The 22154-nt window shown below is 42.2% G+C and overlaps 2 protein-coding genes across 3 annotated transcripts in view; both read right to left on the reverse strand.

Moving 5' to 3' along the window:
* mgat4a (alpha-1,3-mannosyl-glycoprotein 4-beta-N-acetylglucosaminyltransferase A) overlaps positions 1-17051 on the reverse strand; it is a 28328-nt gene extending 11277 nt beyond the window's left edge. Inside the window, exons 1-4 of one of the 2 annotated variants that reach the window (XM_080412939.1) lie at positions 15951-17051; positions 3303-3470; positions 2596-2628; positions 2386-2496 (exon numbers count right to left, since the gene is read on the reverse strand). In XM_080412939.1, coding sequence (XP_080269065.1) covers positions 2386-2496; positions 2596-2628; positions 3303-3470; positions 15951-16044 — 406 coding nt within the window. In that variant the 5' untranslated portion in view covers positions 16045-17051. Of the gene's footprint in view, positions 1-2385; positions 2527-2595; positions 2629-3302; positions 3471-15950 lie in introns of both variants that reach the window. The other variant, XM_080412938.1, reaches the window with a different exon arrangement.
* Positions 17052-17613: 562 nt separating this feature from the next.
* On the reverse strand, positions 17614-21500 carry creg2 (cellular repressor of E1A-stimulated genes 2). The gene is made up of 4 exons (XM_080457081.1): positions 20971-21500; positions 20024-20193; positions 18946-19059; positions 17614-18824 (listed from the first exon to the last, which is right to left on the reverse strand). The coding sequence occupies exons 1-4, from the start codon at positions 21406-21408 to the stop codon at positions 18683-18685; spliced, it is 864 nt and encodes a 287-aa protein (XP_080313207.1). The 5' UTR covers positions 21409-21500; the 3' UTR covers positions 17614-18682.
* Positions 21501-22154: the final 654 nt, after the last annotated feature.

Genomic DNA, 22154 nt, shown 5'->3' on the forward strand with positions numbered 1-22154 from the left:
CCTTTCATGTCATTCAGGAAAGAGAGGGAAAAAACAACAGACTATCTACATTTCTCTGTCTGAACTTGAGCCTCTCAGACAGACAGGTGAAAAGGGACTGGGATTTCACATCCCAAACAAAGAAATGGGGGTGGGCGCTAGAGGTGCTCCGATCGATCGGTCACCGATTTAAATCGGCCCGATTTTCACTGCAAATGACTCGATCGGTGATCAGCAATTTACCTGATCCGGAGAAACAGACTTTTATGACCGAGCTGCACCATTTAAGTGGTATAAAAGTCAATCAGATATATAGTATAATATCGCTTTGCATCTTTGTGACAGGACTAGACATGCTCCCCTTCCCCCCCTCCCCACACATACACACACAGAGGAACAGTTCTGACATAATAATTTTGGAAATATTAGAATTTTCCCCTTACGCACAAGATCGGTATCGGCCCATTGTGAGACAAAACAAACCTGATCGGAACAACCCCAGTGGGCGCTAGTGTACCGGTTTGTGGGGTCCAAAAATGTCCACATAACAAAACAAACAACAACAAAACTTTAAGGGTCCTATTTTTAATACAAGGGCGGGACGTTTGAGAGTGAGGGGTTTAATGTTTAGGGAGGTAAGAAGTATAATCAGAGAACGTACAGCAAATACCACGAAAGCAGGCTAAAGGGCTATTATCCCTCAACCACTGTGCTCCGTTTTTACCCACAATCCTTAACTCAATCTAATATAAGTGGGAGGATGTCCTAATTTGCACTACTATAAATATCTCAATGTCAGATATGCTTAGACCTGCAGAGAAACCAGGCAGAGTGAAGGAAACAAATATGAGCATGATAACGAGAGAGAGTGCGAGAGAGGGAGAAAGAGAGACTGAACCAAGACAGGAGGATAGCCATACACAGAGAATGAAGGTGTAATTTCAGGCCCTGCGGCTAAAGTCGGCAATGGTTTATCAAGCATGTCTGGAGGACCATCTGTCTGTTGGGTCTCTGGGCAGTTCAGCCAACTCCACAGTCTGGAGATAAACTGCCTCAATCATAGGACTGGGTAATATTTACCAAATCAAATATCAATACCTTGATATTGAAAATGTGACAATATTTTGGGAAACTATTATCACAATACACAATATCACAATGACCAAAATTCCAGACTATATCTATATCTCTATATCTACAGTATATCTCTTCTCTTTTAGCACTGTGCTACATCAACTTATTTTACCACTGTGCTAATCAACCTCAGATACATACAGTGCACAGTAAAATCCTCACTTACTGTGTAGACACATCGTCACAAAAACACCCACTACTCAGTCACGACAATGCAGTACAACAAGGCAACAGGCAGCAGCACTGTGCCATAGGATATCCAGAGTGAAAGCTTATCAGTGGATCTCTAGACAAAAAAAAGTCTGTCTGCAGGTAACAGGTACCTACCCGTCCCCCATAAGACCAAGCAGACTGGCAGAAGAGAGGCGAGATGGCAGAGATAGACCTGGCTTTTTCTCTCACCTCTTCTGGGAATAACTTGTACTCATGGATCACTGGGCTTTGATGAGATGAGGGAGGCCGCAGTCGGCCACGGACACAAACTTCTGTTTGTTCCCTCTATCTTCTGCTTCTTTCTTCCTGTCCTCCTAATTTGTCTTGGGCCTCTGTTCTTCCCCTCGGACATTGTCACAAGGAATGAGAAACTGCCCTTTGAGTTGTCCTGACTGCCAATTCACCCACTGAACGCAAATTCTCACTCCCGGGGCTGGCTCCTCCTTATCTACAATTATATACTGTATGAGTAGAAATCTTAATAGAGGGAATTGTGAACCAGAGACCTCTTGTGATTTTCAATGCTTGCAATTTCTACTGTGTGGTGCTCTTGACCACAATCACACAACTGAAGGTTTAAGGTCTCACACACACTAACCCACATGATTACCAAATTCATTGCCACATGTTCAGATAATTTCATTTGCAGTCACTTAACCACTTAAGCCCCATTTTGCATCGCATCGCATCACGTTGTGAGCTTGTATCTACTATTTTCTTTTTTCATGAAAATCTTTATAATTTTTCACCTATTATGTAATGTCCAAAACTGGGACGCAAGGGATAAAGTGGTTAAAATGACTAAACAAAATCAGTTATTTGTAGAATTTGTTTATTAGCACCTTTGATGATGTTTTCTGGATGATGCGTCCACATTCAGTGTACACTTTTTTGTCACTTCACATCTTATTTTGTGAGCCTTATGTTTCAGTAGTTTTGTAGACCTCATTTAAAAAAGGGCCCTATAACCTTTGGAGGAAATTAAACAACATTTCTGAACTTCAAACCTGTGTTTCCTTGTGCCATGACAGTGTGTATATCATTATGTGTTTTCCTCACCTCCGGTGCGTCCCAAGCCAACTTGTACAGCAGGGTGCAGGCTGCCCTCATTGTTGAGTAGATGAGGCAGGTGGTGGTAGATATTTGGCACCTGTAGAGGTTTTCGACTAGCTAGATCCTTCAGCAGTTTCTGCGTCTCAGCTGAAATGTGAACAAACAGAAACCAGCTTAGTCAGTTACACTTCTTAATTTCATTCAAAGACAATCGACAAGCTAGTTCCTTCAGCAGTTTCTGCGTCTCATCTGAAATGTGAACAAACGGAAACCGGCTTTGTCAGTTACACTTCTTAATTTAATTTCCATTTTCAAGACAATCTATAGATCTAAAAGCAGAACTAGGGCTGTTGCTTTGAAGAAGTCATGAGATCTATACGTGTACAGTCATGAAATCTATACGTGTACAGTAGATGCTATTTTATTTATTGAAGCTGCTACATATGCTACAAGCACTGCTGTTTCAGTTAATTTTTTTTATTATGACTTTGTGATATTCTCATATTTTGTTGTCACACTGTTCGAGACTTAAAAGTACAAGGATTTCTCTTTCACAGTAAGTGCCTTGAATCTAATCAAAGAGACTTGACAAAGCGTAAATGATTTGCTAACATGCTAAGAGCATAGTGAACCTATAGAGGAACATTTCCACAGGGCAGTAGTGTGTGTGTGTGTGTGTGTGTGTGTGTGTGTGTGTGTGTGTGTGTGTGTGTGTGTGTGTGTGTGTGTGTGTGTGTGTGTGTGTGTGTGTGTGTGTGTGTAAGGGTAGAAAACACTCCAAATTCCACAGAATGCCCCATTAAGGATTACATTAAGGACACAAATACAAATAGCTTTCAGGGTTTGCTTTTTAAGCGCTCTAGGGAAGCTCTGTTGACGTCTATGAGTCTTTGTTTGTGTGCACAACGCATGAGTGGGTTTACCCGAGAAGTTGGTGAGGGCATCTTTGCTGCCATTCGTCTCCGCGATGGCGCGTCTGAACTGCTCCAGAATGTTGTTGAGCTCGGAGGAGCGCTGCAACGTCCTGTGTTCAGCCACACGGAGGCGCTCTTTCAGGGCATGGAACTCCCGCTGGTATGCTACCAGCTTCTCTGTTGTCAGAAGACACAATACAAATGCTTGGGGTATGAGTGTTTGCTGATTAACTTGCTCGTCAACAACAACCCTAACCCTGCGAAAGCCACAATGCCACATCCTATGTGAATCATATTTGTTTGTATCATAGGTCAAAACCCTGAGGAAGACTTCACTGTCGAAACGTTGGTTTCTTTTTAATAAACTTTTTGCATCGTGGCTAAGAGCTGTGTGGCCTCATCCTTTGTCAACACTGTTACCTCCCGTGGCCAGCACCCCATCAACCCAGGTGTGTGCTCCCTCCTCTGTGTTTGCTGTATCATAGGTCAACACATTTAAGTTCCTTCCCGTGTAGTAGTAGGCTGACATCCAAGTATGACAAACAGGTGAACTTAAGAAAGATCCAAGGCACTCCGCTCAGTTGAGTTTTAAAAAGCCTTTATTTTATCATAGCTTTTAGCTTGGCAAAGTTAAAAAACACATGTGACCAACGCATTTCGGCTCAAGAGCCTTCATCGGGATCCAGTTGGACCCTGATGACCCTGATCTTTCTGAAGTTCACCTGTTTGTCATACTTGGATGTCAGCTTACTACTACAAGGAAGGAACTTGAATGTGTTGACCTACAATTGCACCCTCTCCAATGACCACCTGTTTTCAGTTTCTGATCATTATGGACCCACGCAGAACTTCCTCAGTTCTCTATTCATGTCTGTATCATATTGAAATCATGACTGGATCATTGTATCATCTTGTCTGGTGGTGATACAAGGATACTTTCACAAGGCAAGCTACAGTACATCCAGGCCACGCCAACGTGTGGCCTGTTTGTTTCTTACAAAGCTATGAGAAGGCCAGTTCTTAGTAAAGTCTTATCAGGGTGTGGGTGGTTGGGCTTCAGCACAAAGGTTGAAGGGAGATGTCTGTAGAGCTAGGAGGAGTTGTGGTCTGTTGGTGGGTTGAGGTGCTGCCCGGTTTCCTCGTATAATTTGGAGATTACTGATGAAAAATGTGCGTGTACTACTGTAGATCTTCTGTTTGCCTCCACTCACTCACATACATACAACATACAACTTAGAGCAGCCTGGGTGCACAAAAACAGCAATGACCCCGAAATATGCTCGTCATGATCCAACTCCATGTAGTATTTATTCATGGTAATTAATTGTATGACTGCTGATATTAATTTTAATAATAAAAACTTAAAGAAAGTGAGTCAGTGCACTCAGGACAAAAATCAAGGTTTTCTTCAGGCAAACTCAAACTCATTGTTATTGTCACATTACACAAGTTCTTGCCATTCACTTTTATGGAAGACCTTGACTTTGCAGACGACCTGGCATTCATGTCATCCACTCGTAGCCACCTCCAGGAAAAGTCTGACCGGCAAAGCAATTATGCAAAGCGAACTGGTCTATACATCAACCAGAAAAAGACCCAGGTGATGTGCATCAGTACCCCAACAGCACCTCCAATCACCATCGATGGAGAGGCGTTGTGTTGAAGACTTTACATACCTTGGAAGCCTTATAGCTTTATAAGCAGTGAAAGTGGGACACATAAAGACATCAAGATGCGTCTCAACAAAGTAAGGGGTGCTTTCAGCCAACTTCCCAACATCTGGAAGTCCAAACAATATAGCCTCAAAACTAAGCCCAGGCTCTACAACAGCAATGTTAAGGCTGTCCTGCTGTACGGCTCTGAGTTCTGGAGAGTAACAAAACAGGATATGAGAAAGGTTGACGTCTTCCAAAATAGCTGCTTACGTAATATCATCTTTTGGCCAAATAAGATCTCAAATGAGGAACTTTATAAGAAGACAGGCAGCTTGCATATGTCCCTTGAGATCAAGAAACGCAGGCTAAGATAACGTTTTCAAGGCACACCAATTAAAAGGATATAAGTTAAAGCTGAAATCTGTAAGGTTTATGTCCTGTCCTGGCGAACAGGGGCAATTGCAACTGCAACACCCGGGATTTGAACCCGGATCTTGGCATGCGAGACCAAATATCTATCTACCACTCATCCGTGAAGGAATCCCCGCTTGGCCAGTTGAGATTCAGGTAGGGCTACTTGACACCAGGGTCTATTATTAAATGTCTCAATAGAAGAGTAGAGAGACCACCTCCAACCACTGCAGATGTGCTAATTAAATTGTATTAACATGCTCTACCATACAGATTGGTTCAAATACAAATGTATTCATTAAAGTAAATTCTGGATTGCGGCTTTAATGTAACACATACCAGTAAGCAACATATTATCATCAACAAAGGATTTACTTCATGCGGTATGTCATTGACTGCCATGGACGAGTACACTCGTCAGTTACTTGGCACTTGGTCCACAGTGCCTAGGACGACTTTGGGGTTTTCAGTGGTTTTCCACTAGATGGCACTATTCGCTAACCTATGAATGATGCCTTGCCTGTCAGAAAAGGATAGACCTGGAAGTGACGTCATAAAAAAAACAAAAAACAGCTCATTTACTTCCTGCTTATTCGTTGTGGAAAAATGTCTTTATCTCTGTTTCTTGGCAAAAACAAGCCACATTCAACTGGCCACCACTATAACGGATTACCGCGACAGGACAATTGCCCCCGATTCTACAAGACCCCCGTGCGTGTAATGAGGCGATCGCCGTGAGGACGGCAATCACGGAAAATATTCCATGATTTTTCAAAGGTTAGTAAAATCGTTCGGATTTGCTGGCAAGGGCAGCTATTAGACGATGTTTTAACTCTGGCAGTTAAAGAGTTAAGAGTGAATATTTAACTACTTGTACTTAAAAAAAAAAAAAGTAGGGTAAGTGCTATTTTTTGGTTAAAACGAAAAGTTTTGTATTAAAGGTTAAAGCACTATATTCTGATAGTAATCATTGCTATAGTGTTTGTTCAGTCACAGTGGTCTCCCCATCTCTCCAGCTCTTTGATAAACGGAAAATACATTTTCAGGTAGGTGACAACATTTCAGCCAATCAGGAGAGAGTACCGATTATATCAGCTTTATTTTTTAGAGCGTTCCCAGTTCCAATTTGTTCAGCTCATTTCTTTGAGTCACCACTGCCAACTACTTGGCTCATGTAATTGCCATTCAAATGCTGCTGAACCAAAACATTTCTCCCATGACCCACAGTTTGTGGACCACCGTCTTAAAGGAAGGATTAGGATCAAAAAGATCCAATGCCCTTGTACAATGCCCATGGAAGTTGAGATATGACAGATTAGTTTCAGGTGGCACACACAGACCACATGGGAAGGGCGTGGGATTCTTCTCTTTTTTTTGTGCACGTGTCAGTCTCTGTCTGATCCCGTTCTTGGCAGGTAGATTAGGTACCCTTTTTCAAAGTCCTTTTCTAAGACAAACAAAGCCCACAGTCCCTTTATCTCACTCTCCATCTATCACTCTCTCCCGACTCAGCCATTGTCCATCCAACTCTGCCCTGGCTCCTCTTTCTCATCAGCAGCACACTGTTGCATCTGGCGGCTGATCTCTAGAAGACACACAGACAGATGCTGTCATCTTGGTTCCGGCCCTGTTAAAAGGTCAGCTAGAACTAGCCCAAACCCTAAGCCTTTCATCTGTGAATCGGCCTTTGATTGCTACAGGATGCTTCTGCAAAGATGAAACCACACCTGCACAATGCATACACAGAGCTCACATCACAGGCGCCGAGAACAAAGACCAAAATTGCACTAGGTGTCTATTAACCTTCTTTTTTTATTCTGGTGAGCGTCATAGACGTAGCATGAAATTCTCCCTTTCTCTTGAGAATAAGTGACATTGTCAAATGACTCCCTCTTCCCCCTTGGGTACAGCCTACACTCACTGTTTATGGCCCAGTGTTTGGCAGCGTTTACACTCGTCTCTTGACATTTTTGTTAAATGTCACTCCAAATTGCTGATATTCAAGCCTGTACAACCATTGCTGAATTGCTGTTCCTCAATAAATTGTGGCTCCTTGACAGTCAAATAAAAACACACACACACGCCTTACTGCACAGTGCACATGCTGCATCACGGGTATTTGCTTATCAAAGCTGCCTGAAAGAGTTCTGGGATGAACGGTGAGAGGCCAATTGGATAATGAGACAAATCCCCTAAACCTATTATTCAATTAGGCCTACATGTGGTAAGTAACACGTCTCTGTATCTCATTATTTCCTGCCTTGACCTGCTGTCAAGAAACTTCAGAAACGTTCAAACATTACACTTTTCCACCCCCAAATCTTCAAAAATAGGAAAAATAGCCGATCTACAAGCTCACAACTTGTCGCAATGTGACTAGAATAGCTTAGTAGAATAGCTTTTTTCCGCTATTTTTTTAATTAGGGCTTAAATGGTTAAGTGACATCCGTCACAAATACAGCCAAAGCATAGACAAATATAATTCAGTCGCTTCCATTCCTCCAGAGCAGGAGGGGGAGGGGTAAGTGGGCTTATGCACCACCTCAAAGCAGTGACATCCTCTCCCCGTTCTACCTCCTAGTGCACCTAGCCTCTGCTCTTCACATAATCCCACCCTCCTCCAGTCCTATGTTGTCGTTTTCTTTCCCTGTTTTCCCACATCCTTTAGTCTTCCGTTTAGGTGGCCATCCATTTTGAACGCCTGTCATTCACCCTTTTCTACCCCCTCTCCCATGATTCACATTTTCCGGCAGTCCTTTTGCTCTCCAGCCGTCCATCTCCTGTGACAAGCTGCCATGAACCGTCATCCATGGCTCCTTTACTACATTCATCTGATTTATTAATGAGATGAGCGAGGAAGGGACAGGGGTGGGCATGCGCACTGTGGAGTTTCGTTGGTGAATGTGCATGGTTGAATACTTGAATACACACACACACACAATGCCTGAGTCTTCCAGTAAAAGATGGATGTGATTGCCTCCCTGTAAATCATTTCCCTCTTGCCAACTTGGCAACGCTGACATGGCATCTGATGTTGACGTTTGTATCTTCTTCTCAACCACCGATAGCTTTCAATCAACAGAGCTCAAGCAGTTTATAAGAATGTATTTCTTATAATCGCCACATTCTCTAGATTAAGATTTCACAGATTTTGCCTGATGAACAAATCTGAGCTTATTGTCATCATCACTCATCCCCTTACTCTAGATGATAGGATACAAGCAGCAAGAGTGGGCACTGGGCACTGGCAGTGAGCTGATTTGACCCATTCAATCTACAAATGTCTTATAAATCCTAACTGTTTTCTGAAAAAACATATGTTCATGTTGCTATATCAGTGGGGCTCAAACTTTTTCATGTCAAGGACCCCCAAAATGAAATGTATTTGGCCGCCGACCCCATCTCAAAATATTTAGTTCCAGGGACCCCCAGAAGCAAAGATTTTAGTTACAAATGTTCGCTTAAAAGCTCAAAATAGCTCATAGCTATGAGCTTGTATATCTGCTATTTTTGAAAAGCCAAAAGTATAAAATAATGGTTGTAGCTAAAATCTAAGATGACACAGATGCGTTCCCGGATTGCATGGGTTAAGTTGGAGGCTGGTGTGACTACAACAACAAGGCAATGCTAACAGCAGAGATATGGGTTGGTTGATTCAACGATTTAAAGTATTTTAAATCTTTGGCAAGGTAAGGTGGTGAAGAAATGAGAGGGGGAAAAAAAGAGAGGATATAATACTGTGACGATAGTTTTACAATAAATATCACTCTCCCAGGAGAATAGATTGGAGCCACTTCAGCTTATCACGTCATCAAAAGCAACATCCCTGTCGTTACATTAGATTAGAGCAATTATTTGAGATAATCACAATTATTTTTGCATAATCGCCATAATCGTTTCCCGCCAAAAACACACTTAAATCGTTAATTGCAATTATTTGTGTGACAATTAGTAGTCAATTTAAAATGTGTAATCATGACAGCCCTGATCCCAGTGACCTCCTGCATGGCTCCTGCTTCCTCAATGATGTGCTGACTGTGTGTCTCTCATTGAGTGCAGTTTGAGCTGCTATGAGTGAGTCACAGTGAGATTTACAGCATGTCCACTCCACTCCACACTAAAGCAATATTTCACTTCGTCGGCAACTTTTCACTTTTAACTCTTAATCCATTAAGGCCGGGAACGCATTTGTGTCATTTTTAAGATTTCTTTAGTTATTCAAAAATAGCAGATATACAAGCTCATAGCGCGGCACAGTGTTTTCACGTTTTAAAAAAAATAGCAGATCTACGAGCTCATGCTATGAGCTCGTAGATCTGATATTTTTGAATAGCCAAAGAAATCTAAAATTACAGAGATGCGTTCCCGGTTTGAATGGGTTAATCCCTGATCAGAAATGGATGTCCGAGCCGAGGCATGTGAACCTTGAGGACTTTCCCCTAAAGGTCACTGTCTTTTAGAAATAATTCTGTAACACAGCTAGCATTTGCTATCTATGACAGTTCATGAGCTCGTTGAAAGTGTGTATACATGTGTGCCAAGATTAAATGTGTTTGTACCACAATTATCATCTGAAGTTCACTTTTAATCTTTAGTACATTGACTCGGCCTCCACCCTCATCTCTTTGGCCTGTTCAGATGGAGAATCAGGCAATGGGCCAAAACTTGCATTAGGAGAATTGATTTTTGAAAGATAACTCGTATTGCTTACAAAGGCAATTTCAGTAAAAAAGAAAAGAAAAAGTAACATAGTTCTATGCATACAGGGATGATTATTATATACAACGAATATGGTCAATGCCAGTCAATGACAACAGCCATATAATAATTTCTTAAAACCTTGCCCCGGGTCACTTAAACTTTGATTACATGTAGTAGACCTTTTGTTATATTGAGGTGAATCAAATTAATTGGTATGCAACTAGTGTGTGTGTGTGTGTGTGTGTGTGTGTGTGTGTGTGTGTGTGTGTGTGTGTGTGTGTGTGTGTGTGAGTTGATGAACCCCCTGTAGTGGTGCACCTGCCACCCACGTGGTCTCCTCGGTACACACTGCAGCTGCACTGAGCAAGACAAAGCGTTTACAGGCTATTATGTTTAACTAGGGCAGATGTTCCACAGCACAAACTGGAGATTGACAGAAGTGATCATACTGGTTTGGCATACAGTAGCATGACTGATAGAAGCAATTCTCAGAAGTTAAACAAAAATGCAGCATTGAACCAGACATTTCTGTCCTTATAAAGAGCGTGAATGTGAAACTAACACAACTGTACAGTCCCTAGGCCTAGATCAGAACAACTTATGTTGTTATAACAAGTTATCTTATTTCTATTTCAACAAAAACAACAAGGGGAAAATACAATATTAATCTAACATAGGGAAAAGACACCTGCATTAAAAGAATCCAAGTCGAAATCATCTTGTGTGCGCACACACACACACACACACAAGTAGTATTGATTTTGGGTGGTATTTTCCTGAAGGGAGACACATGGATCCAGGCGTAGCGTAGGCGAGCTGATACTCCCTAACTGCCTATCCAGAGAGAAATCTCACAGTACACGTGCACAAACACGATTCTCTCTTATGTCTTTTTGACCACCTCTGACTCCGACCATCTCTTCCAAAGAGGCGAGGTTGACCAATATTGGCAGCTATCCAAACCAGACTCATAAATCATCCCCACCCCCACTCGTTCAGCTCCCTGTTCCTTAAAACCTCTACCTTGCTGCCCTCCTCTGTTCTAAGCCTGAGAAGCTCCCTGCAGTAGCACGCCACTGTCTCTGGGTGACAGAGCGAGTGGGCCTGACAGCGTTGAGATGACAGCATGGTCCTGCCTGCCCTGCTTAATCTGGCTATTTTCTTGTATCGTTTTCATTTTGATCTAGTCTCCTTTTAATTTGTTCTTGATCATGTTTTTGATCTTATTGTTTTTAATCTTGTTTAATATTGTGTTATTTTTCTTTTGTTGATCTCTTTTTTTATGTAAAGTACTTTGGGCTGCATGCATTTGATGTCATGAAAGGTGCTAGAATACCGTTCATTATTATTATTATTAATTCCACTTCCTCCACTGGCTCCAGTACAGCTGTATATTCTCCATGTCAGGAATACCACTTGTGTTTTGAGTAAAGGGACACACAGCTTGAGGAGTATTATGGATCAAGCTGGTCAATAATAGACATTACGTACGTATGTTTGCATGCAGTGGTTGCATTTAACTGTCCTAAAGTTATGGCAACGGGTCAACAGGTTGGCAATGTGGCTCCCTAAAGCCCAATTTACATGTTGTTTTCCCAGCTATGTTTTGCAAACTCCCCCACCGGTTTTCATGGTGTTTTCCTATCAAGGAGTGGGAAATTGCAGTATCGTTTTACATAAATGTCATTTTAAAAAAGGAGCCTCGTCATTAAGACAACATTATATTGAATGCCAAATCATAGCAGTAATAACGCATGCGGGCATTCACAAAGGCGTGCATGCGGAAACCCTGACGTACACACAACCGTGGACGGATGCACGCATTATACAATCACACCCATCCTTGGTCACAAGAGCTTACTGTGCACATTGGGCCTGGACTTAACCAACGGGGAACAGTTAAGAGCTTAACAATGGCCTTGTTCTGTTCGCTAACACAGAGGAGGAATTTGTGTGCACTGTGGGGAATTCTGTGCAGAAATAGAGCTGGAGGAGCATAACTGAATGAGCAGCAGTGTGGGACAGAGGAAGTGAAGAGAAGCATGAGGAGGGAGAGGAGGACCATGATTGTTAACTCGCTAACGAGCCACCGGGGCTGGGGCGCCTGTTCCTGTTCCTGCAGCCTGGCAACAGGGCTGTCTGGGATAAAGGGAAATGTGTGTGTGTGTGTGTGTGTGTGTGTGTGTGTGTGTGTGTGTGTCTAGGCAAGGAACGCAATGCCAAACACTTTGCCCAGTATCTCAGCCAAGGCATGTGTCAGCGCTCTCCTCCCTTCCCTCCTGTTCTTTCTCCTCTCCTTCTGTCTCTCAATCCCATCCGATTCTCTCTCTTCTGAAATCCGGTTCCTTGACCTGTCTCCTGTCTTTCTTCCATTCCCTCTGGGACACTTAGCATATGTCTGGCAGGCTGCCATCTATATCTCAGCTTCAGAAAGCGCACCAAGAGAAGAAAAAACAATATTCCCCAAAACGCAGGGCACAATCCCATTCAAATGTTCTCTTTAATTTCTCCAAGGGCGGGGGCGCAACTGCCCTCTTTATCTGCCTCCTACACACTCGCTCCCTAGCCATAATCGCTCCCTTCCCGGGCTATTTTAGGCCCATTGTGTTGGAATGACCTGATGGAATGACCCGATGAGGGAAGACATGGCCCTAGTTTGAGGAAAAGGAAGGAAGGTGTTTAAGGGAGAGATGGCTGGAACTAGGATGTCAAACCTGCAAAAAAGGGATGTGTATTGTGTGCCCCGGGTTACCATTGACACTCTGAGACCTACTGTAACATGAAGCCCTGATGATGTTGGGTCCCATCCCTTCAAAACACCTTCAAGCCATCTTAAGTCCTTGAACGTGTTTGTTGGAGTCTACCAAACAAAAGAACATTGGCGGTCACGGAGATACTGTGAAAACTATAGTACCTCAGTGTGCCTGTGTGTTTTGGGTGGGCTGTAAACTAACAGAAAAGTGCAACGGGTAGTGTTTGGACAGCTGACTGGCACGGCTCTCATTCCCAGCAGTCAAGTGACAAGAAACAGGACAAGCAGGGGTGACCTCAGCATGCAGCAGATTAACCAGAGTGATAGCAAAACACACAGTACAGTAGGTTTAACAGTATGAACGGTAGAAAATGCAAGCACACAAGCAGATGCACACTTTCTATGCATAGTGTTCAACCATTTCATTTTAATAGCGACTCAATGCCTGAGGCTAAGACTCAATCCACCCACACGGGAGAGCATTAAGAGATGCAAAGTCAGAGAGAGGAAAAAAGGATGGAGCTTTAAAGATAAAAAAGACGTTATCCTGTTGATTATGATGGGTTAGATGTTTGTTACAGATGTATGTATGTGACATATGATTTTATTTCATGATCAATAAAGAAATCAATCAATCAAAGTTTGATCAGAATTGTATTTAACCTGAGATTAAGATACAGAGTTTTAAGAGTCTTGAGATTTACTCCTACAGATTTTGTCGGATTTTTCATACTCGTTCCTGATTGGCTAAGATTGGCTTCCAAAGTTTGCAGGAGTGGTCTTTTTTTGAACAAAATGCCTCAAATCATGTATACAGTGTGGGATTGCCTTGAAACTTTGCACACACATTGCCACTAGGCCAAGGAAGAAATAACAGGCCGATTCGCATTTTTACCTATAACTGGACCGATCGGTGTGAAACTTTGCATGCATACTCCCTAGAGGCCAAGGAAAAACCTCTGTGCTGCATTTTTCACATTGATTGGACTTTTTTGCAAAACACATTTCTTGATTTTACTCCTACAGATTTTGTCCAAACACAAATCGGTATACATTATCTCTATAGTCATGTGATCAACACAGATTTGTCCCGATTTTTCATAATCCATCCCGACTAAGATTGGCATCTAAAGTTTGCAGGAGTGGCTTGTTTTGAACAAAATGCCTCAAATAATAAACGCAGTGTCTGATTGCCCTGAAACTTTGCACGCACATTCCCACTAGGCCAAGGAACACATGCCGCCCTTTTCACATTGTCCTGTTATAGCGCCACCAGGAGACCGATTTTTGCAAAACACATTTTTTGATATTACTCCTACAGATTTTGTCTAAACATCACACCAATCGGTACATATTATCTCTATAGTCATGTGATCAAGATTTGCGAATTTCGAACATTGCAGGCCCACAATAACCTACCTGACCTGGGGGAGACCTGTGCTCCGAGGAGCACTTTTTCTAGCTTTATATTTGATCCTTTCCCAGTAAATACTTTACCAGTATAAACAGCTACATCATGCACACAGAGAAAGTTGAGATTGAGAACTAAAGCCATTTGTGTAAATAGGCCTCACACAATGCTTGGCGTTTATGCTAGAAAAGTAGAAATTGATAGACTAGTATTCACTATTAGTTAGGCCAAAAGGGGCTTCTCATTATAACTGACACTCTGTCCACCCTGAAACAACATTAATAATTATGTGTACACATCCTGGTGTCCCTATTTTGTGCTCATAAGATCTTTCAAAAATTATAAAACATTTTTAAAAATGACCTGTCTTCTTATCTCACTGTGAGCTTGAATTATGAAATAGGGCTTATTATTTCACTGGATACGTTTCAAAATATCAAGTCCAAGGCAAACTAGGCAAGCACCAGAAACCTATTTGCAGCCCTTCTTGGTCCTATATTATGGAAACAGTAGGCTAGCTATAGCAGAAAGGACAGAACAGTGAAATCATGTTACAAATACCAGACCATCACTATTCAGAGTATAAAGAATGCCTTGCACATTCTGAAATAATCTGCAAAGTGCCTGCCCTAAAATATATGTCTATGCATTCTATGGTCAGCTAAGCAATCTGTGGTTGAGGGAAAAAAAGTGTTCATAGTTCAATGTTTATAATGTTTGGATTTTAAATAAATATGAGGTTTTACATCAGTGCTATACTTCATGCAAGGCTTGTGTCAGTTTAACGGAAGTTGGAACCGATAACAGACTTTCACTGACTAATCTCAAAGGCTATATAGCTCTACCCATAACAACCGTTTATCAACTGGTATCAACAGGTGCAGAAAACAAACCTCCCTTGTGCCCTTCTCTTATCACACTCCATGGAACACTATTGGTCCGCCCATCACTGGGTGGTTCTGGTTCTCCTTTAGAGGAGAAGCATTTCATTGAGCTGATAAGGAGCAAGGTAATCACTACATGAAGCCTTGCCTTGGAATTTATCTAAGGGCTGCAATTATTTACACTCTACTGATAGCAAGTCACTAAAGCCCATAGCCCTCCTGCCCAGCAACACTCTATGGGCCACTGTACAATAGGTCCGAGGCTGGATGTTTGACAAGACATGGAGTAATTGGGATATGTGCCCATGTTGGTTGTCGTAGAAATTGGAAAATGTCGTGGGGAATGTGCACATGATCCAAACGTTAGGCTAATGCTCAATTGATTAGACAAATCGAAACTGAAAACTATCCATCGCTGAGCATTGAGCAATGAGCTGTCAAAACAGACAACAGGTTACGATCTACTAAATCCATCATAATACTACAAAAAAACTGCAAACGTCAGTGGCAATACCTAATTTAAAATATGTAGGCTATTGCCAATGCCAACAGGCAATAAGTCGTTCTATAGATGACGTTACCAGTTAACGACAAAACACTGAGTGGAAGGAGTCGAGGAAGAAGTCACATTGGTGGCTGGTGTCCCGTGACATGATGTTGAAATGACAATTAACCCATGTCACTCAGTCTGTCGAACTGACAGGCGTTACAGATCGGCTGTCAAATAAGAACGCAGTGCAATAATAGTCGAAGTTGGTTGCCTTTATATAATGCCACATACAAATACCATGCAATTTTTAAGTCAATGATAAAATAATGGTGGTGATGTTTTTTTTTGCCTACCTTTCCCATTCTGCCAGGCTGTGTACCAGGACAGGCTTAGACACGACGTAACGAAAATAATCGCAGTGGCAACAGTTCCATTTCTGAGCCTCATCTCATTTCAGCGGGTTCCCCGGGGCTGCCGAGCCCCGCTGTCTCTCTCTGCCTTCAGGGTGTCAGGCCAGGCGGAGGTGCAGGCATATGGTGGCCAGTGAAAACACCCCCCGGTGACTGGTGGTGAAAACACCCCGGTGACTGGTGAAAGGACCCCGGCCCGGTGACAGACAGAATGAACGGAGATTGATAGGGATTATTATGATGACGACTTCTCCTCAAGGATGGACGTCTCCGCTGGAGCTAATCCAGATGACTGTTGCTATACGAGCTCCTCCTGTAGATGGGTCGGTCACGATGCAGTCTCCTCCTCAACACTTTGACGCGTTTTTTAACCGTCTTTCCCGAGAAGATCGAGCTGCTCGGCGAGGGGGGCAGAGAGTCTGTGCTCGTTGGCTAGCTAATGGTACAATCCATCCATAGAAGCCATCATGTCATTAGCTACAGGTTGAGTCGCATTTTAAATGTCAGATGATGAATTCTCCGCGGTGGTTGTTGTGTATGATTCTTGACGGAGGAGGAGGACTCACTCCACATGCGACACCTCCTCGTCTCACGCTGAACTGGTACCAGCTAAAAACGAGAAACGCGCTGCTAGCTACACAGGCCGGGTGTTGTTATTCACATAACAAGCAAGTTTTAGCTAGCATACTGTCACGTTTAAATATCGCAGGGGAACATTAGCAAGGTACACACGGGTAAAGTTAAGCCCGGCAGCAGCCTCTGGGCACGGCACGCTTCCAAGGCCAGCCAAACCAAGCTGAAAACTCAACCAGTCCTACTCCGCCCGCCCGTCACCTGCCGCTTTACCCAAAACAGCAACCGTTACCACACACTCCGTTAGCTGCTCTGTGCGGGGTGTCGTTTCACTTTTTTGAGCTCGTCGACTTCAATTTAAAAAAGTAACACACACACAGACCAGTTTTGATGGCATCTAACTGCCGCGCATTCAGTGTGTTGTTGTTGTAAATCCTGGCCAAGGAAGGAAGCTTCCTCAAACCTCACTGTGTGTCTCTGAGTCAAAAGTCGTTTTAGTGAGTCAATCCCTGCCATTGGTCATTGGAGTGGTGCGCTCGATTTTGACCCACTCGGGAGGAGTGTAGCAATAAGGTTCGATATGTCTATGCATTAACTCCACCTTCTGGTTACCAGAGTTGACAAAACGTACATGCCCTCTCTCTCTGCTTGCAAAGTCATTTGTCATTTTGTATGGTGACTGTGACTTAAGTATGACAGCATATTTCATCCTGCAATTATAATTGTCCCAGTGTTCAACTTCAAACCAGTAAGTTACGTAACGTCAGTTATCTGAAGACAACGTTAAAATGTCCCCAAGGTGAGACGTTTTTACCCTAAACATATAAAGCGCGCCATCTTGCGTTCATGCTAGAGTTGATGTCATCAGACTACAGCAAAATTATGATCTATTATGATTGCATCACAAACCCATCGCACGCACGAAACCAGATATCCAGATAAACCGGTTAACACTATTTTCAGCCATATGCCTACGTCTTAAATTATTTACTCTGTTAAATTAGATTAAAGAAACGTTAGGCATACGCATATGAAACGTCAATGAAGTAGTAGTCAAAGCTACATTTATTTATATAGTTCCAAATCACAACAAAATTATTTCATTACACTCTTCAATTTACAGTAGCTGTTCATATTCACATTTGAAATACTGCTCTCTTACTGCTTTCACATTTGTATGTGTAGTCAGTGTACTGCACAACAGTTTGGGGGCTACACATTGATTCACAGCACAGCCCTCAGGAATCAGCATCAAGTGTGTATGTGTAGCTTATATGGGTGATCAATCTGATAATTATGATCTATAAACACTGAGTTTGCAAAGACATTAATGAAACGAGACCATAAATGTGGTGCGCTATTTCAAGAAAGTGGCTATGAAGTAATTATGAGCTGACCTTGGACTAATTAGTAAAGGAGAAGCATTAGCCTACTCTCAAATAAAAATGAACCAAAATTCAAACTAAATTAGTGATACATGTTTAAACACTGAATTTGAACCAATTACTATGAAGAAACCTTTGATCATATAAACATTTGCACATTCATTGTCAGCAAACATTCATTTCTAAAAGAAAAAAGAAAAAAAGAAAGAAAGAAAAAAGAAAATATGAATGCATGTTCATCATTACCCATGCCATGTCCACCATGACAATTCAATAAGCTTGAAACACAGGAAAGTTATTAAAATAGTTTCTCCATGACATTGCCATTGTAAAAAGCAAAGTGACTGAATGGTTTTCATAAACACCTGTTAAACCAAAAATGTCATTCAGTAGACATTTGAGCATATTTCTAGCATTTCAAGGGTTAGGGAATCTCCTCAGAAAAGACATCTTTTAGGTAGACAACTGGGCTGATCTTATCTGAAATAATTGCATGGCGAGGGATGGTAAATAAATGGTAAATGGACTGCATTTATATACTGCTTTGCTTTGTTCTAGTTACTCAAATGTGTTTTACAATGTAATTCACACTCATCCATTCACACCCACCGCAACGGCAGAACACAAATTACGTGTTCTAAGCAGTACGCCTTCACACACCAACGGTGGAGGCAACCATGCTCTACCTCCTGAGCCGCTGTCGCTCCAATGATGATCTTAGAATGGAGTGGCTTTGAAATAGTCTTCCAGTGGAATGAGTGACACTCCGCCCACCCAATCTTGCAGCCACACCTGGATCAACTCCAGCTTCATGAAGAACCACTTGTGTCCCACTGGCCATTTTTTCATAACAGGATGTCTAAAAAGACAAGAGGAGCATTGTGTAGTTTTGCAAGGACACAATTATTATTTCTTATTATTGTAACAATGGAGAAAGCAACATTCATGTACTACATAAACATGTATTAACGCCAAGTCACCTTGAGAACATAGCCTCCTTTGCAAACTCCTGCTCCTCTGGAACTACTTCCACCATTTTGCCTGTTAATGTAAGTCGAGCACATCTGGGATCCTCAGGATCATATACCATATCCCTTGAAATAGACAAACTCATGTTACCTTGGCAACTCACACACGTTTAGCATGTCTGAGGGAAGCAACCAAGTTGATGAAAAAAAACATATATACTGTATATATTATATTATATACACACTCACCGGTCAATTTATTAGGAACACCTGTCCAAATGCACATGATCACAATTTCTAATCAGCCAATTACATGGCAGCAACTGAATGCATTTAGGCATGCACACATGGTCTGCTGCAGTTTAACAGAGCATCAGAATGGGGAAGAAAGGTGATTTAAGTGACTTTGAACATGGCCTGAATCGTTGATACAAGGCAGGATAGAGCCATTCTTTAATGTTGTACATGCCAAATTCTGACCCGACCATCCGAATGTCACAGCAGAAATCGAGACTCATCAGACCAAGCAACGTGCATTTTTCCAATCTTCTATTGTCCAATTTTGGTGAGCCTGTGCAAATTGTAGCCTCAGTTTCCTGTTCTTAGCTGACGTGGCACTTGGTGTGGTCTTCTGCTGCCGTAGCCCATCTGCCTCAAGGTTTGTCGTGTTGTGCTTTGAGAGATGCTCTTCTGCATACCTCGGTTGTGACGAGTGGTTATATGAGTTACTGTTGCCTTGCTATTAGCTTGAACCAGTCTGGCCATTCTCCTCTGACCTCTAGCATCAACAAGGCATTTTTTGCCCACAGAACTGCCGCTTGCTGGGTTTTGTTTTCTTTTTTGCACCATTCTCTGTAAACCCTAGAGATGGTTGTGCATGAAAATGCATGCAAACCATGCCACATTCAACACCTTTCTTCCTCATTCTGATGCTTGGGTTAAACTGCAGCAGATCGTCTTGACCATGTGTGCATGGCTAAATGCATTGAGTTGCTGCCATGTACAGTAATTGGCTGAGAAGAAATGTACGTTAACATGCCGTTGGACAGGCGTACAGTGGCCAGTGAGTGTATATTTTGTGTGCACATACCTGCAGAAGTTTCCCTCAGCTTCTGAGAATGTGAGAGAAGCATAAGGCATACTTTTAAGGTCCGAGACAGAGAAATCCATTGGTGTAACATAGAAATAGATTACTCCAGTACTGTTGTCATTTGGTCCATCACTGACTGAGAAGATGTTGCCAAATGGGAGACCTTTGATCTGTGCATAAAGAGGGGATCTTGTTACATAAGTGTCTAAATAAGGAGCAGCATGTGAATTCATCATGCATAATACATCATCATCACCATCCATAATGCACATTTCCCTTAACAATACACACTCTACTTGTACAACCACTACATTCTTAACCTAACATATCATGTTAGGATAACATGTAGTGGTAGTATACTATGTTAGGATAAAAATGTATTGGTAATATCCTAGTCAGTGGCATGGGGGGTAGAACGACCGCTTAGGGAATCAGAAGGTTCCAGGTTCGATTCCCAGCTCCCCCTGGGTTGTTAGTGTTTAAAGTGTCCTTGAGCAAGACACTGAACCCCTAACTGCTCCCAATGAGCAGGTTGGTGCTTTGCATGGTTTCCTCCTGTGTGTGAATGAGTGTGTGAATGGATGAATGTAATGCACATTGTAAGGCGCTTTTGATAAAGGTGCCTATAAATGCACCATTATTTTAGGATAACAATGTAGTAGGCTACAGGAAGAGTGTGTCAGTGTATTATTAAGGGAAAGCTGGAAAACTACAATGCCCTTCCATCCTGTGCATTTCAATTAGAATCAGAAAGAATGGGGCAGCAAGTGTTACAATAGTACTTGGGAGAGTTCAGTTAACATCTTTGTCATTTTGTAGGTCTAACTCTTTGTGGCTGGTTACTGGCTCTGGCTTTATTTAGGTAATTTTTCACTGTCTGTCCAAAGCCATACGTAACACATGACTATCTTAAGAATCAAACTGTGAGTGCTGAAAGGTTTTACTACCTCGTCTTGTGTTGAGATGGTGGCAAGATGTCCCCAGTCGCTATTATGAGCTATATACCTAGCAGTCCTGGCTGTCTCCTGGTGTGGGGGAGGATTTATATTAGCAGACTTTTTGATTTCTTCCATCCGATATGAAAACAGTCGAGATGACAGAGGAGCTACATCCTCGTTTGCCGATTGCTGACCCAATTCTTTTGGGTTTTCAGAACCATCTGTCAGGACGTTGGACGGATATGCCTGTTTCCATAACCCACCGCCGTCCTCAAGCAGAGACGGTGCGACCTCCTCTGACATAACGTCCAGTTCTCCCTCCACCACAACATCGTTTGAGGAGACAGCCCAAGAAACGGAGTTCCCAAGGGTGTAGCTCTGACAAAGACACAGGCAGCTGGCAAAGATTGCCAGGAGAAAGTAATCTGGGAGCCTTCGGGACTCCATCGAGTTGTTGTGCAAGGATAATGAAATGTACAGACGTTCTCCCCTTCGGCCCCTCGCTGTTGTTTACACTCTCACGTGTGTTCTTGCTCGCATAACCATAGACTGTAGGTTACTTAAAAAACTACAGAGCCACCCCCAGGCACGCCAAGGAACTGCAATTCACTGCACTGGAAATAAAATACTGAACCGATACATTAGATCCCAATACAAAACTAGTTCACGCATTGAGAAATTAAGGAATAAACATTTCAAAATCGTACGTAATAATTTCCCCCAACTGACCATTGTTTCTCTGTTTTATATTTTTTTCTGTGTTTATTACTGCAAGGGGAATGGCAGTCTGGCAGATGTATTCAGAATGTGAAAAGCCTAGCCTCGGATCAAGGCTATCATAGTATTTGATCAATTTTGACATTTGCATACCGTATTATCTAGATACGAAAGTAAGTCAGATTCGATAAAATACATATATGATACCCTTGATCTCATCTAACTTAAATTATGTTTTACAACTCCATACCAACTAATATATAACTATGTTGGTGTTGTTGTTTTATAATTCCACAATATTCTTCTGGTAACTATTAAGAATATGATATGAGTTGTGCAATGAGCTTGTGAGCTAAGAGGACAATGGGTCTGAAATTTTCTCCATTTATAATTGTTGTAAGTTTTTCAGATAGTGGAATAGTCAAATCTATTGTGAATGGCTCTGGAACCCCTCCCAGACACATGGGCATCAACAG

The sequence above is a fragment of the Gymnoscopelus braueri genome, assembly GCF_963280865.1.
Source record: "Gymnoscopelus braueri genome assembly, chromosome: 18".
NCBI lineage: Eukaryota > Metazoa > Chordata > Actinopteri > Myctophiformes > Myctophidae > Gymnoscopelus > Gymnoscopelus braueri.

Excerpts from the sequence above, each read along its gene's own strand:
- creg2 (XM_080457081.1), bottom strand. The coding sequence starts at position 21,408 with ATGGAGTCCCGAAGGCTCCCAGATTACTTTCTCCTGGCAATCTTTGCC. Across the intron at positions 19,060-20,023 it reads GCTGAGGGAAACTTCTGCAG|GGATATGGTATATGATCCTG; the intron begins GTATGTGCACAC and ends GTCTATTTCAAG. Across the intron at positions 18,825-18,945 it reads AAGGAGGCTATGTTCTCAAG|ACATCCTGTTATGAAAAAAT; the intron begins GTGACTTGGCGT and ends TTGTCTTTTTAG.